General features: G+C 42.9%; 1 protein-coding gene and 1 long non-coding RNA gene across 2 annotated transcripts in view; both read right to left on the bottom strand.

The window, feature by feature from the left end:
* Positions 1-758, bottom strand: part of LOC311103015 (dnaJ homolog subfamily C member 27-like) — a gene marked incomplete at its 5' end in the record, with an annotated part of 7,765 nt that extends 7,007 nt beyond the window's left edge. Inside the window, one exon of the mRNA XM_084144509.1 lies at positions 741-758. Coding sequence (XP_084000635.1) covers positions 741-758 — 18 coding nt within the window. The remainder of the gene's footprint in view (positions 1-740) is intronic.
* An 8,353-nt stretch (positions 759-9,111) lies between these two features.
* LOC311102527 lies at positions 9,112-12,797 on the bottom strand. The gene is made up of 3 exons (XR_014610023.1): positions 12,488-12,797; positions 9,406-9,492; positions 9,112-9,188 (listed from the first exon to the last, which is right to left on the bottom strand). It is a non-coding gene; the product is annotated as an uncharacterized lncRNA (long non-coding RNA).
* Positions 12,798-13,206: the final 409 nt, after the last annotated feature.

The raw sequence follows: 13,206 nt of genomic DNA, 5'->3' as shown, positions 1-13,206 counted from the left end.
TATCATTTTCATGTCTGCCGGATGAAAGCATTACTGTTTGTTTTTATTTTTTATTCACCTTTATTTAACCAGGTAAGCCAGTTGAGAACAAGTTCTCATTTACAACTGCGACCTGGCCAACATAAAGCAAAGTAGTGCGATAAAAAACAACGCAGAGTTACATATGGGGTAAAACAAAACATAAAGACAAAAATACAACAGAAAATATACAGTGCTATGAAAAAGTATTTGACCCCTTTCTAATTTTCTCTACTTTTGCATATTGTGATACTGAATGTTATCAGTTCAACCAAAACCTAATATTAGATAAAGGGAACATAACTGAACAAATAACACAACAATTACATATTTATTTCATAAACAAAGTTATGCAACACCCAATTCCCCTGTGTGAAAAAGTAATTGCCCCCTTACACTCAATAACTGGTTGTGCCACCTTTAGCTGCAATGACTCCAACCAAATGCTTCCTGTAGTTGTTGATCAGTCTCTCACGTCACTGTGGAGGAATTTTGGCCCACTCTTCCATGCAGAACTGCTTTAACTCAGTGATGTGTGGGTTTTCAAGCATGAACTGCTCGTTTCAAGTCCTGCCACAACATCTCAATTTGGATTAGGTCTGGACTTTGACTAGGCCATTCCAAAACTTCCAATTTGTTGCTTTTTATCAATTTTCATGTAGACTTGATTGTGTGTTTTGGATCATTGTCTTGCTGCATGACCCAGCTGCGCTTCAGCTCACAGAAGGATGGACTGACATTCTCCTGTAGAATTCTCTGATACAGAGCAGAATTCATGGTTCCTTCTATTAAGGCAAGTCGTCCAGGTCCTGAGGCAGCAAAGCATCCCCAAACCATCACACCACCACCATGCTTGACCTTTGGTATGATGTTCTTACTGTGGAATGCAGAGTTTGGTTTTCGCCAGGCATTACTGGAACCATGTCGTCCAAAGAGTTATACTTTTGAATCATCTGTCCATAGAACGTTCTTCCAAGAGTCTTGATGATCATCCATGTGCTTTTTGGCAAACTTGAGTCAACTTTTTGGACGAGATGGGTCCCATTATGCCTGGCGAAAACCAAACACTGCATTCCACAGTAAGAACAGGCCTAGTCAAAGTCCAGACCTAATCCCAATTTAGATGTTGTGGCAGGACTTGAAACGAGCAGTTCATGCTTGAAAACCCACATGGCACTGAGTTAAAGCAGTTCTGCATGGAAGAGTGGGCCAAAATTCCTCCACAGCGACGTGAGAGACTGATCAACAACTATAGGAAGATTTTGGTTGGAGTCATTGCAGCTAAAGGTGGCATAACCTGTTATCGAGTGTAAGGGGGCAATTACTTTTTCACACAGGGGAATTGGGTGTAGCATAACTTTGTTTATGAAATAAATGAAATAAATATGTAATTGTTGTGTAATTTGTTCACTTATGTTCCCTTTATCTAATATCAGGTTTTGGTTGAAGATCTGATAACATTCAGTATAAAAAATATGCAAAAGTAGAGAAGATTAGAAAATGGGGCAAATACTTTTTCATAGCACTGTATATATCGTTAGTTATATCGTTAGTCACTGTATATACAGTGCGTGCAAATGTAGTAAGTTATGGAGGTAAGGCAATAAATAGGCCATAGTGCAAAATAATTACAATTAGTATTAACACTGGAATGATAGATGTGCAGAAGATGATGTGCAAATAGAGATACTGAGGTGCAAATGAGCAAAATAAATAACAATATGGGGATGAGGTAGTTGAGTGGGCTAATTTCAGGAGGGCTGTGTACAGGTGCAGTGATCGGTAAGGTGCTCTGACAACTGATGCTTAAAGTTAGTGAGGGAGATAAGAGTCTCCAGCTTCAGAGATTTTTGCAGTTCGTTCCAGTCATTGGCAGCAGAGAACTGGAAGGAATGGCGGCCAAAGGAGGTGTTGGCTTTGGGGATGACCAGTGAGATATACCTGCTGGAGCGCATACTACGGGTGGGTGTTGCTATGGTGACCAATGAGCTAAGATAAGGTGGAGATTTGCCTAGCAGTGATTTATAGATGACCTGGAGCCAGTGGGTTTGGCGACGAATATGTAGTGAGGACCAGCCAACAAGAGCGTACAGGTCACAATGGTGGGTAGTATATGGGGCTTTGGTGACAAAACGGATGGCACTGTGATAGACTACATCCAATTTGCTGAGTAGAGTGTTGGAAGCTATTTTGTAAATTACATCGCCGAAGTCAAGGATCGGTAGGATAGTCAGTTTTACGAGGCATGTTTGGCAGCATGAGTGAAGGAGGCTTTGTTTGCGAAATAGGAAGCCGATTCTAGATTTAACTTTGGATTGGAGATGCTTAATGTGAGTCTGGAAGGAGAGTTTACAGTCTAACCAGACACCTAAGTATTTGTAGTTGTCCACATACTCTAGGTCAGACCCGTCGAGAGTAGTGATTCTAGTTGGGTGGGCGGGTGCCAGCAGCGTTCGATTGAAAATCATGCATTTAGTTTTACTAGTGTTTAATAGCAGTTGGAGGCTACAGAAGGAGTGTTGTATGGCATTGAAGCTCGTTTGGAGGTTTGTTAACACAGTGTCCAATGAAGGGCCAGATGTATACAAAATGGTGTCGTCTGCGTAGAGGTGGATCTGAGAGTCACCAGCAGCAAGAGCGACATCATTAATATACACAGAGAAAAGAGTCGACCCAAGAATTGAACCCTGTGGCACCCCCATAGAGACTGCCATAGGTCCAGACAACAGGCCCTCCGAATTGACACATTGAACTCTATCTGAGAAGTAGTTGGTGAACCAGGCGAGGCAGTCATTTGAGAAACCAAGGCTATTTAGTCTGCCAATAAGAATGCAGTGGTTGACAGAGTCGAAAGCCTTGGCCAGGTTGATGAAGACGGCTGCACAGTATTATCTTATCGATCGCGGTGATAATATCATTTAGGACCTTGAGCGTGGCTGAGGTGCACCCATGACCAGCTCGGAAACCGGATTGCATAGCGGAGAAGGTATGGTGGGATTCGAAATGGTCGGTGATCTGTTTGTTAACTTGGCTTTCAAAAACAGAAATACATGATTTACATAAGTATTCAGAACCTTTGCTATGAGACTCGAAATTGAGCTCAGGTGAATCCTGTTTCCATTGATCATCCTTGAGATGTTTCTACAACTAGATTGGAGTCCACCTGTGGTAAATTCAATTGATTTGACATGATTTGGAAAGGCACACACCTGTTTATATAAGGTCACACAGTTGACAGTCCATTTCAGAGCAAAAACCAAGCCATGAGGTCAAAGGAATTGTCCTAGAGCTGCGAGACAGGATTGTGTCGAGGCACAGATCTGGGAAAGGGTACCAAAATATTTCTGCAGCATTGAAGGTCCCCAAGAACACAGTGGCCTCCATCATTCTTAAATGGAAGAAGTTTGGAATCACCAAGACTCTTCCTAGAGCTGGCCGCCCGGCCAAACTGAGCAATCGGGGAGAAGGGCCTTGGTCAGGGAGGTGACCAAGAACCCAATGGTCACTCTGACAGAGCTCCAGAGTTCCTCTGTGGAGATGGGAGAACCTTCCAGAAGGACAACCATCTCTGCAGCACTCCACCAATCAGGCCTTTATGGTAGAGTGGCCAGACTGAAGCCACTCCTCAGTAAAAGGCACGACAGCCCACTGGGAGTTTGCCAAAAGGCACCCAAAGGACTCTCTGACCATGAGAAACAAAATTTTCAGGTCTGATGAAACCAAGATTGAACTCTTTGGCCTGAATGCCAAGCATCACGTCTGGAGGAAACCTGGCACCATCCCTACGGTGAAGCATGGTGGTGGCAGCATCATGCTGTGGGGATGTTCTTCAGCGGCAGGGACTGGGACACTAGTCAGGATCGAGGGAAAGATGAATGGAGCAAAGTACAGAGAGATACATGATGAAAACATACTCCAGAGCGCTCAGGACCTCAGAATGGGGTGAAGGTTCACCTTCCAACAGGACAACGACCCTAAGCACACAGCCAAGACAATGCAGGAGTGGCTTCGGGACAAGTCTCTGAATGTCCTTGAGTGGCCCAGCCAGAGCCCGGACTTGAACCCGATCTCTGGAGAGACCTGAAAATAGCTGTGCAGCGACGCTCCCCATCCAACCTGACAGAGCTTGAGAGGATCTGCAGAGAAGAATGGGAGAAACTCTTCAACTGTGAAGAGGCGACTCCGGGATGCTGACCTAGGCAGAGTTGCAAAGAAAAAGCCATATCTCTGACTGGCCAATAAAAAGAAAAGATTAAGATGGGCAAAAGAACACAGATACTGGACTTTTTCTTTGCAACTCTGCCTAGAAGGTCAGCATCCCGGAGTCGCCTCTTCACTGTTGACGTTGAGACTGGTGTTTTGCGGGTACTATTTAATGAAGCTGCCAGTTGAGGACCTGTGAGGCGTCTGTTTCTCAAACTAGACACTCTAATGTATTTGTCCTCTTGCTCATTTGTGCACCGGGGCCTCCCAGTCCTCTTTCTATTCTGGTTAGAGCCAGTTTGCGCTGTTCTGTGAAGGGAGTAGTACACAGCGTTGTACGATATCTTCAGTTTCTTGGCAATTTCTCGCATGGAATAGCCTTCATTTCTCAGAACAAGAATAGACTGATGAGTTTCAGAAGAAATTTATTTGTTTCTGGGCATTTTGAGCCTGTAATCAAACCCACAATTGCTGATGCTCCATATACTCAACTAGTCTCAAGAAGGCCAGTTTTATTGGTTCTTAAATCAGCACAACAGTTTTCAGCTGTGCTAACATAATTGCAAAAGGGTTTTCTAATGATCAATTAGCATTTTTAAATGATAAACTTGGATTAGCAAACACAACGTGCCATTGGAACACAGGACTGATGGTTGCTGAGAATGGGCCTCTGTATGCCTATGTAGGTGTTCCATTAGAAATCAGCCGTTTCCAGCTACAATAGCCATTTACAACATTCACAATGTCTACACTGTATTTCTGATCAATTTGATGTTATTTTAATGGGCAAAAAAAAAATGCTTTTCTTTCGAAAACAAGGACATTTCTAATTGACCCTAAACTTTTGAACGCTAGTGTACATAGTCATTGAACACTGGTCACTTTAATAATGTTTACATACAGTTTTACCCACTTCAACTGTATATACTGTATTCTAGTCAAGGCTCATCCTATATAACTACTGCTGTACACACCTTTTCTATTCATATACTGTCCATAATGTCTATACACACCATCATATATATTTATATTCTGGACTCTGACATTGCTCATTCGAATATTTCTTAATTCCTTTCTTATAATGTTTTGGATATGCGTGTATTGTTTTGTATTGTTAGGTCAGGGTTCGCCAACCTAAGGCACGCGTGCCACCTTTGGCACGCAAGGCTATTTGCCATGGCACACCACCCCCCAAAAAATTATATATATATATATATTTTTTTTTTTTATTATTATTATTATTTTTTTTTAAAGACTTGGCTTGACGTTTATTAAATATTTTTTGCCAGTTAATAAAAAAAAAAAAAAAAAAAAAACTAGAAAATAATTGAAATTGCATTGGTTTCGAAATTGCATTGGTATTCCGAGTGGCGCAGTGGTCTAAGGCACTGCATCGCAGTGCTAGCTGTGCCACTAGAGATCCTGGTTCGAATCCAGGCTCTGTCGTAGCTGGCCGCGACCGGGAGACCCATGGGGCGGCGCACAATTGGCCCAGCGTCGTCCAGGGTAGGGGAGGGAATGGCCGGCAGGGATGTAGCTCAGTTGGTAGAGCATGGCGTTTGCAACGCCAGGGTTGTGGGTTTGATTCCCACGGGGGGCCAGTATGAAAACTAAAAAAAATGTATGCACTCACTAACTGTAAGTCGCTCTGGATAAGAGCGTCTGCTAAATGACTAAAATGTATATGTATTCACTGCAATGTTGTAGTTCCCAAGGTGTGTTAATCCTTAGCTAATGGGCTTTCATGATTTTGCAGGAGTTTCATATTATTAGTTCAGCGCAAGATGACCCGCCTCTCCCGCCAAATAAAAAAAAAACAAGGCAGCACTGAAGATGAGAGATTCGTTTTCATCGCAGCTAGCAAACCTTCTTTTGTTATTTAAAAAAGTTCAGGCCGCAAAATGTCATCAGCAAAGAAAAATAAGGCAGATGTCCGCTCATTTAATTGCCTCTTGGACGAAGGAATATGGATTCGTTTTACTGAAGGACCGGTCTGCTTGCGCTCTCTGTTGTAAAACTGTTGTTTGTCGGACTTCAAGTGTACGCCGCCATTTTGAAACGAGACATGAGAAAAACTTCAAGGATGAGGCGGACGGAAGGAGGAGAAGGAGAAGGCTGAAGGAATCAACAGGGCCGTGTCCAGGTCTGAAAAGCACAGCAGCGTGTTTCCTTCAGTACATGCAGTCAAAAAGCTAACTACAGACAGTGCATTTCTAAACATGGAAAACCATTTACCCGAATGGGGAACAAATCAAGGAGGCTTTCCTTAGTAGTTCTTAGGCTTTATTTGATGGATTGCCTAACAAAGACATCTCAAAAGATAAAAGCCTGTGTCTGCCAGAACTGTTGAAAAGGCGCGTTAACGAGATGGTTGAAAATGTAAAGGCGCAGCAAACTGTAGCGTTAAAAGATGCACCTGTGTGGCTCTTGATGAGGGTGTGGATGTGAATGACATTCCACGTCTGGCAGTTGTTGCAAGATACTGTGACTCAGAGCAGGTACGTGAGGAGCTGCCTTGTCTAAAACCCATTGCATGGTACTACTAAAAGGGAAGATGTAGCAAAAGCCTTCACAGATCATTTTGAGGAGAGAGATGTCGATATTAAAAACATATTCGCTATTACAACTGACGGTGCCCCCGCTATGGTGGGGAAATTCGCAAAGCTGATTGAAGATACGTTTGGCCACACCATGGTTAAATGTCACTGTATCATTCACCAAGAGAATCTGTGTTCCAAGATCAAGCCCGTGGTGCTAATGGACGAAGCCTCTGTTTATCGAGCTATTGAATTCTTCTGTTTGTGGGCAATTAGATATTCCATAGACACAATTAGATGTAATGCACATATGAAAATCATAACTGGCACACGCAGATCGTTAGAAATTATGAATTGTAAATTGGCACTCCACACAAAAAAGGTTGCCGACCCATGTGTTAGGTATTACTGCACTGTTGGAATCTAGAAACACAAGCATTTAGCTACAGTGGGGGAAAAAAGTATTTAGTCAGCCACCAATTGTGCAAGTTCTCCCACTTAAAAAGATGAGAGAGGCCTGTAATTTTCATCATAGGTACACGTCAACTATGACAGACATATTGAGATTTTTTTTTCCAGAAAATCACATCGTAGGATTTTTTATGAATTTATTTGCAAATTATGGTGGAAAATAAGTATTTGGTCACCTACAAACAAGCAAGATTTCTGGCTCTCACAGACCTGTAACTTCTTCTATAAGAGGCTCCTCTGTCCTCCACTCGTTACCTGCATTAATGGCACCTGTTTGAACTTGTTATCAGTATAAAAGACACCTGTCCACAACCTCAAACAGTCACACTCCAAACTCCACTATGGCCAAGACCAAAGAGCTGTCAAAGGACAACAGAAACACAATTGTAGACCTGCACCAGGCTGGGAAGACTGAATCTGCAATAGGTAAGCAGCTTGGTTTGAAGAAATCAACTGTGGGAGCAATTATTAGGAAATGGAAGACATACAAGACCACTGATAATCTCCCTCGATCTGGGGCTCCATGCAAGATCTCACCCCGTGGGGTCAAAATGATCACAAGAACGGTGAGCAAAAATCCCAGAAACACACGGGGGGACCTAGTGAATGACCTGCAGAGAGCTGGGACCAAAGTAACAAAGCCTACCATCAGTAACACACTACGCCGCCAGGGACTCAAATCCTGCAGTGCCAGACGTGTCCCCCTGCTTAAGCCAGTACATGTCCAGGCCCGTCTGAAGTTTGCTAGAGTGCATTTGGATGATCCAGAAGAGGATTGGAAGAATGTCATATGGTCAGATGAAACCAAAATAGAACTTTTTGGTATAAACTCAACTCGTCGTGTTTGGAGGACAAAGAATGCTGAGTTGCATCCAAAGAACACCATACCTACTGTGAAGCATGGGGGTGGAAACATCATGCTTTGGGGCTGTTTTTCTGCAAAGGGACCAGGACGACTGATCCGTGTAAAGGAAAGAATGAACGGGGCCATGTATCGTGAGATTTTGAGTGAAAACCTCCTTCCATCAGCAAGGGCATTGAATATGAAACGTGGCTGGGTCTTTCAGCATGACAATGATCCCAAACACACCGCCCGGGCAACGAAGGAGTGGCTTCATAAGAAGCATTTCAAGGTCCTGGAGTGGCCTAGCCAGTCTGCAGATCTCAACCCCATAGAAAATCTTTGGAGGGAGTTGAAAGTCCGTGTTGCCCAGCGACAGCCCCAAAACATCACTGCTCTAGAGGAGATCTGCATGGAGGAATGGGCCAAAATACCAGCAACAGTGTGTGAAAACCTTGTGAAGACTTACAGAAAACGTTTGACCTGTGTCATTGCCAACAAAGGGTATATAACAAAGTATTGAGAAACTTTTGTTATTGACCAAATACTTATTTTCCACCATAATTTGCAAATAAATTCATTAAAAATCCTACAATGTGATTTTCTGGATTTTTTTTCTTCTCATTTTGTCTGTCATAGTTGACGTGTACCTATGATGAAAATTACAGGCCTCTCTCATCTTTTTAAGTGGGAGAACTTGCACAATTGGTTGCTGACTAAATACTTGTTTTCCCCACTGTAGGTATTACTGCACTGTTGGAGCTAGAAACACAAGCATTTAGCTAGGTATTACTACACTGTTGGAGCTAGAAACACAAGCATTTAGCTAGGTATTACTGCACTGTTGGAGCTAGAAACACAAGCATTTAGCTAGGTATTACTACACTGTTGGAGCTAGAAACACAAGCATTTTGCTACACCCACGATAAAATCTGCAAAATATGTGTACATGACCAATAAGATTTTTATTTGATATAGATTGTTCAAAACCGTCATTCACACTGTTATGGTGTGTAATCCGTAATGAACATAGACACACACACCTGTAAATAGTCTTCCGGCACCAGCCCACTTTCTCCTCTGGAGTTCTGAGCCTCTATCCATCCTCCACCAACAATCTACAAAGAGAGAGGGAGAGAGAGAGAGAGAGAGGAAGAGAGAAGGGAGAGGGAGGGGAGAGAGGAAGAGAGAAGGGAGAGAGAGAGGGAGAGAGGAAGAGAGAAGGGAGAGAGAGAGAGAGAGAGTTATTCATCAGAGCCTGGACAGGAAAGTGTGAAGTGTAACGCTGTAGTACTTCAGGTGACTATGGCCAGAAAATAAAAGCCCTTTGTGTACCTGGTTGAGGATGGTGACGGTCTCTCCTTCTCTGACTGTCAACTCGTTGTTTCCTGGTTCAGCACTGAAGTCGTAAATCACATTGGCCTGAAACAGAGAGGAAGGCTCAGGCTATCTGATGGACACACACACACAGTGATGACCTCAGGACCACTCTGAATGGTACTGTCGGACGTAGTCATAGCACACAGTGATGACCTCAGGACCACTCTGAATGGTACTGTCGGACTGAGTCATAGCACACAGTGATGACCTCAGGACCACTCTGAATGGTACTGTCGGACCTAGTCATAGCACACAGTGATGACCTCAGGACCACTCTGAATGGTACTGTCGGACGTAGTCATAGCACACAGTGATGACCTCAGGACCACTCTGAATGGTACTGTCGGACTGAGTCATAGCACACAGTGATGACCTCAGGACCACTCTGAATGGTACTGTCGGACTGAGTCATAGCACACAGTGATGACCTCAGGACCACTCTGAATGGTACTGTCGGACCTAGTCATAGCACACAGTGATGACCTCAGGACCACTCTGAATGGTACTGTCGGACCTAGTCATAGCACACAGTGATGACCTCAGGACCACTCTGAATGGTACTGTCGGACCTAGTCATAGCACACAGTGATGACCTCAGGACCACTCTGAATGGTACTGTCGGACCTAGTCATAGCACACAGTGATGACCTCAGGACCACTCTGAATGGTACTGTCGGACCTAGTCATAGCACACAGTGATGACCTCAGGACCACTCTGAATGGTACTGTCGGACCTAGTCATAGCACACAGTGATGACCTCAGGACCACTCTGAATGGTACTGTCGGACCTAGTCATAGCACACAGTGATGACCTCAGGACCACTCTGAATGGTACTGTCGGACTGAGTCATAGCACACAGTGATGACCTCAGGACCACTCTGAATGGTACTGTCGGACTGAGTCATAGCACACAGTGATGACCTCAGGACCACTCTGAATGGTACTGTCGGACTGAGTGTTGTTCTCCCTGAGGGCACTGACAGTACAGAATACACACCATTGGGAGACACACACTGTGTCAAACACAAAACGCACTCTGCCTCCCTCTCTAAAACGGTTTCCTAAAACCTACAGAAAGCAGTTCACAGTAGACTGAAAGCTAAACATGTAAATACAGTTGAAGTCGGAAGTTTACACACACTTAGGTTGGAGTCATTAAAACTCGTTTTTCAACCACTCCACAAATTTCTTGTTAACAAACTATAGTTTTGGCAAGTCGGTTAGGACATCTACTTTGTGCATGACACAAGTAATTTTTCAAACAATTGTTTACAGACAGATTATTTCATTTATAATTCACTGTATCACAATTCCAGTGGGTCAGAAGTTTACATACACAAAGTTGACTGTGCCTTTAAACAGCTTGGAAAATTCCAGAAAATGATGTCATGGCTTTAGAAGCTTATGATAGGCTAATTGACATAATTTGAGTCAATTGGAGGTGTACCTGTGAATTTATTTCAAGGCCTACCTTCAAACTCAGTGCCTCTTTGCTTGACATCATGGGAAAATCAAAAGAAATCAGCCAAGACCTCAGAAAAAAAATTGTAGACCTCCACAAGTCTGGTTCATCCTTGGGAGCAATTTCCAAATGCCTGAAGGTACCACGTTCATCTGTACAAACAATAGTATGCAAGTATAAACACCATGGGACCACGCAGCTGTCATACCACTCAGGAAGGAGACGCGTTCTGTCTCCTAGAGATGAACGTACTTTGATGCGAAAAGTGCAAATCAATCCCAGAACAACAGCAAAGGACATTGTGAAGATGCTGGAGGAAACAGGTACAGAAATATCTATATCCACAGTAAAACGAGTCCTATCGACATAACCTGAAAGGCTGCTCAGCAAGGAAGAAGCCACTGCTCCAAAACCGCCATAAAAAAGCCAGACTATGGTTTGCAACTGCACATGGGGACAAAGAGCGTACTTTTTGGAGAAATGTCCTCTGGTCTGATTAAACAAAAATATAACTGTTTGGCCATAATGACCATCGTTATGTTTGGAGGAAAAAGGGGGATGCTTTCAAGCCGAAGAACACCATCCCAACCGTGAAGCATTGGGGTGGCAGCATCATGCTGTGGGGTTGCTTTGCTGCAGGAGGGACTGGTGCACTTCACAAAATAGATGGCATCATGAGGAAGGAAAATTATGTGGATATATTGAAGCAACATCAAGACATCAGTCAGGAAGTTAAAGCTTGGTCGCAAAAGGGTCTTCCAAATGGACATTGACCCCAAGCATAATTCCAAAGTTGTGGCAAAATGGCTTAAGGACAACAAAGTCAAGGTATTGGAGTGGCCATCACAAAGCCCTGACCTCAATCTTATAGAAAATGTGTGGGCACAACTGAAAAAGCATGTGCGAGCAAGGAGGCCTACAAACCTGACTCAGTTACACCAGCTTTGTCAGGAGGAATGGGCCAAAATTCACACAACTTATTGTGGGAAGGCTTCCCGAAACATTTGACCCAAGTTAAACAATTTAAAGGCAATGCTACCAAATACTAATTGAGTGTATATGTAAACTTCTGACCCACTGGGAATGTGATGAAAGAAATAAAAGCTGAAACAAATCATTCTCTCTACTATTATTCTGACATTTGACATTTTTTAAATAAAGTGGTGATCCTAACTGACCTAAAACAGGGAATTTTTACTAGGATTAAATGTCAGGAATTGTGAAAAAATGAGTTTAAATGTATTCGGCTAACGTGTATGTAAACTTCCGACTTCAACTGTGTATGTATGTATGTATATATATATATATATATATATATATATATATATATATACATACATACGTGTTGTTTAATCTGTCTATCCACATGGCATCAATCCATATCTTGTATGACATTGGTTCAGTTTATAAACATGTTCTCTTTAAGGTTATAAAAGTTATTACCGTGCAATCTACACTACACGTCAATGAAACCTGCCCAATAGCGCATATTCTGTATGACAAAAAAAAGCTCAATTAACGTTGTCTACCATTCAATAAAGCGCACCATGACACGCTGAAGAAACTATCCTACCTGCATTGCCATCGTTTCAGCATTTATAGTCGTTTTCCACGCAAAGACGTCTCCGTGAAAACACCCCGCATCAAAACAATCCCAATGTAAACAAAACAGACTAGGCTACTCCAGCTCAAAACGATCCACTCTGGCGTCTCTTCTTACAACTATGTTGTTACAACGTGCTATTCTGCCGAAACGATTTCTCAATCTTCTGGGACGACAATTGCCTAGTTTTCCCACAACAGAATAGTTTGTTAGTTATTTTGTATGCCCGCCGTAAAGAGCGACAGGGGGAGGAAAGCGCCGCTTCCTCCAAGCAGAAAATTAGAACAAGTTTTAGGGGTGTGGATACGTGCCGCGTTCAAGTGCTCATCGGAACTAGGAAACTCGGTAATGTCCGACTTGCTAACTGGTTGTAGTTATACACATGACACGTTCAACCAATTAACAAGTAAGACATTTCCTAGTTTCGACTAGCACTTGAACGTGGCAACAGTCGGACAGACAATTCCGTTTGTTTTCCTTTAGCTGCTCTGTCACAGGTTTTACTGAGTAAATACACTGAGTAAAGACAACCATTCACAGATCAGGAACTCTCAACTTCTTTGTAAGAGATATTGAAACTATTTCAACAAGCAAAAGAGGAAAAGTTAGCCTAAGTTAATTGATGCAATTGTAAACTGCAAATTCTTTGTGACACTGTTTAGATAGAGAATTCATATTGACTGAGTGAT

The sequence above is a fragment of the Coregonus lavaretus genome, assembly GCF_964263955.1.
Source record: "Coregonus lavaretus genome assembly, chromosome: 27".
In the NCBI taxonomy this organism is placed as follows: domain Eukaryota; kingdom Metazoa; phylum Chordata; class Actinopteri; order Salmoniformes; family Salmonidae; genus Coregonus; species Coregonus lavaretus.
The sequence above is the reverse complement of the archived record's forward strand: the minus strand, read 5'-3'. Positions and strand labels throughout refer to the sequence as shown.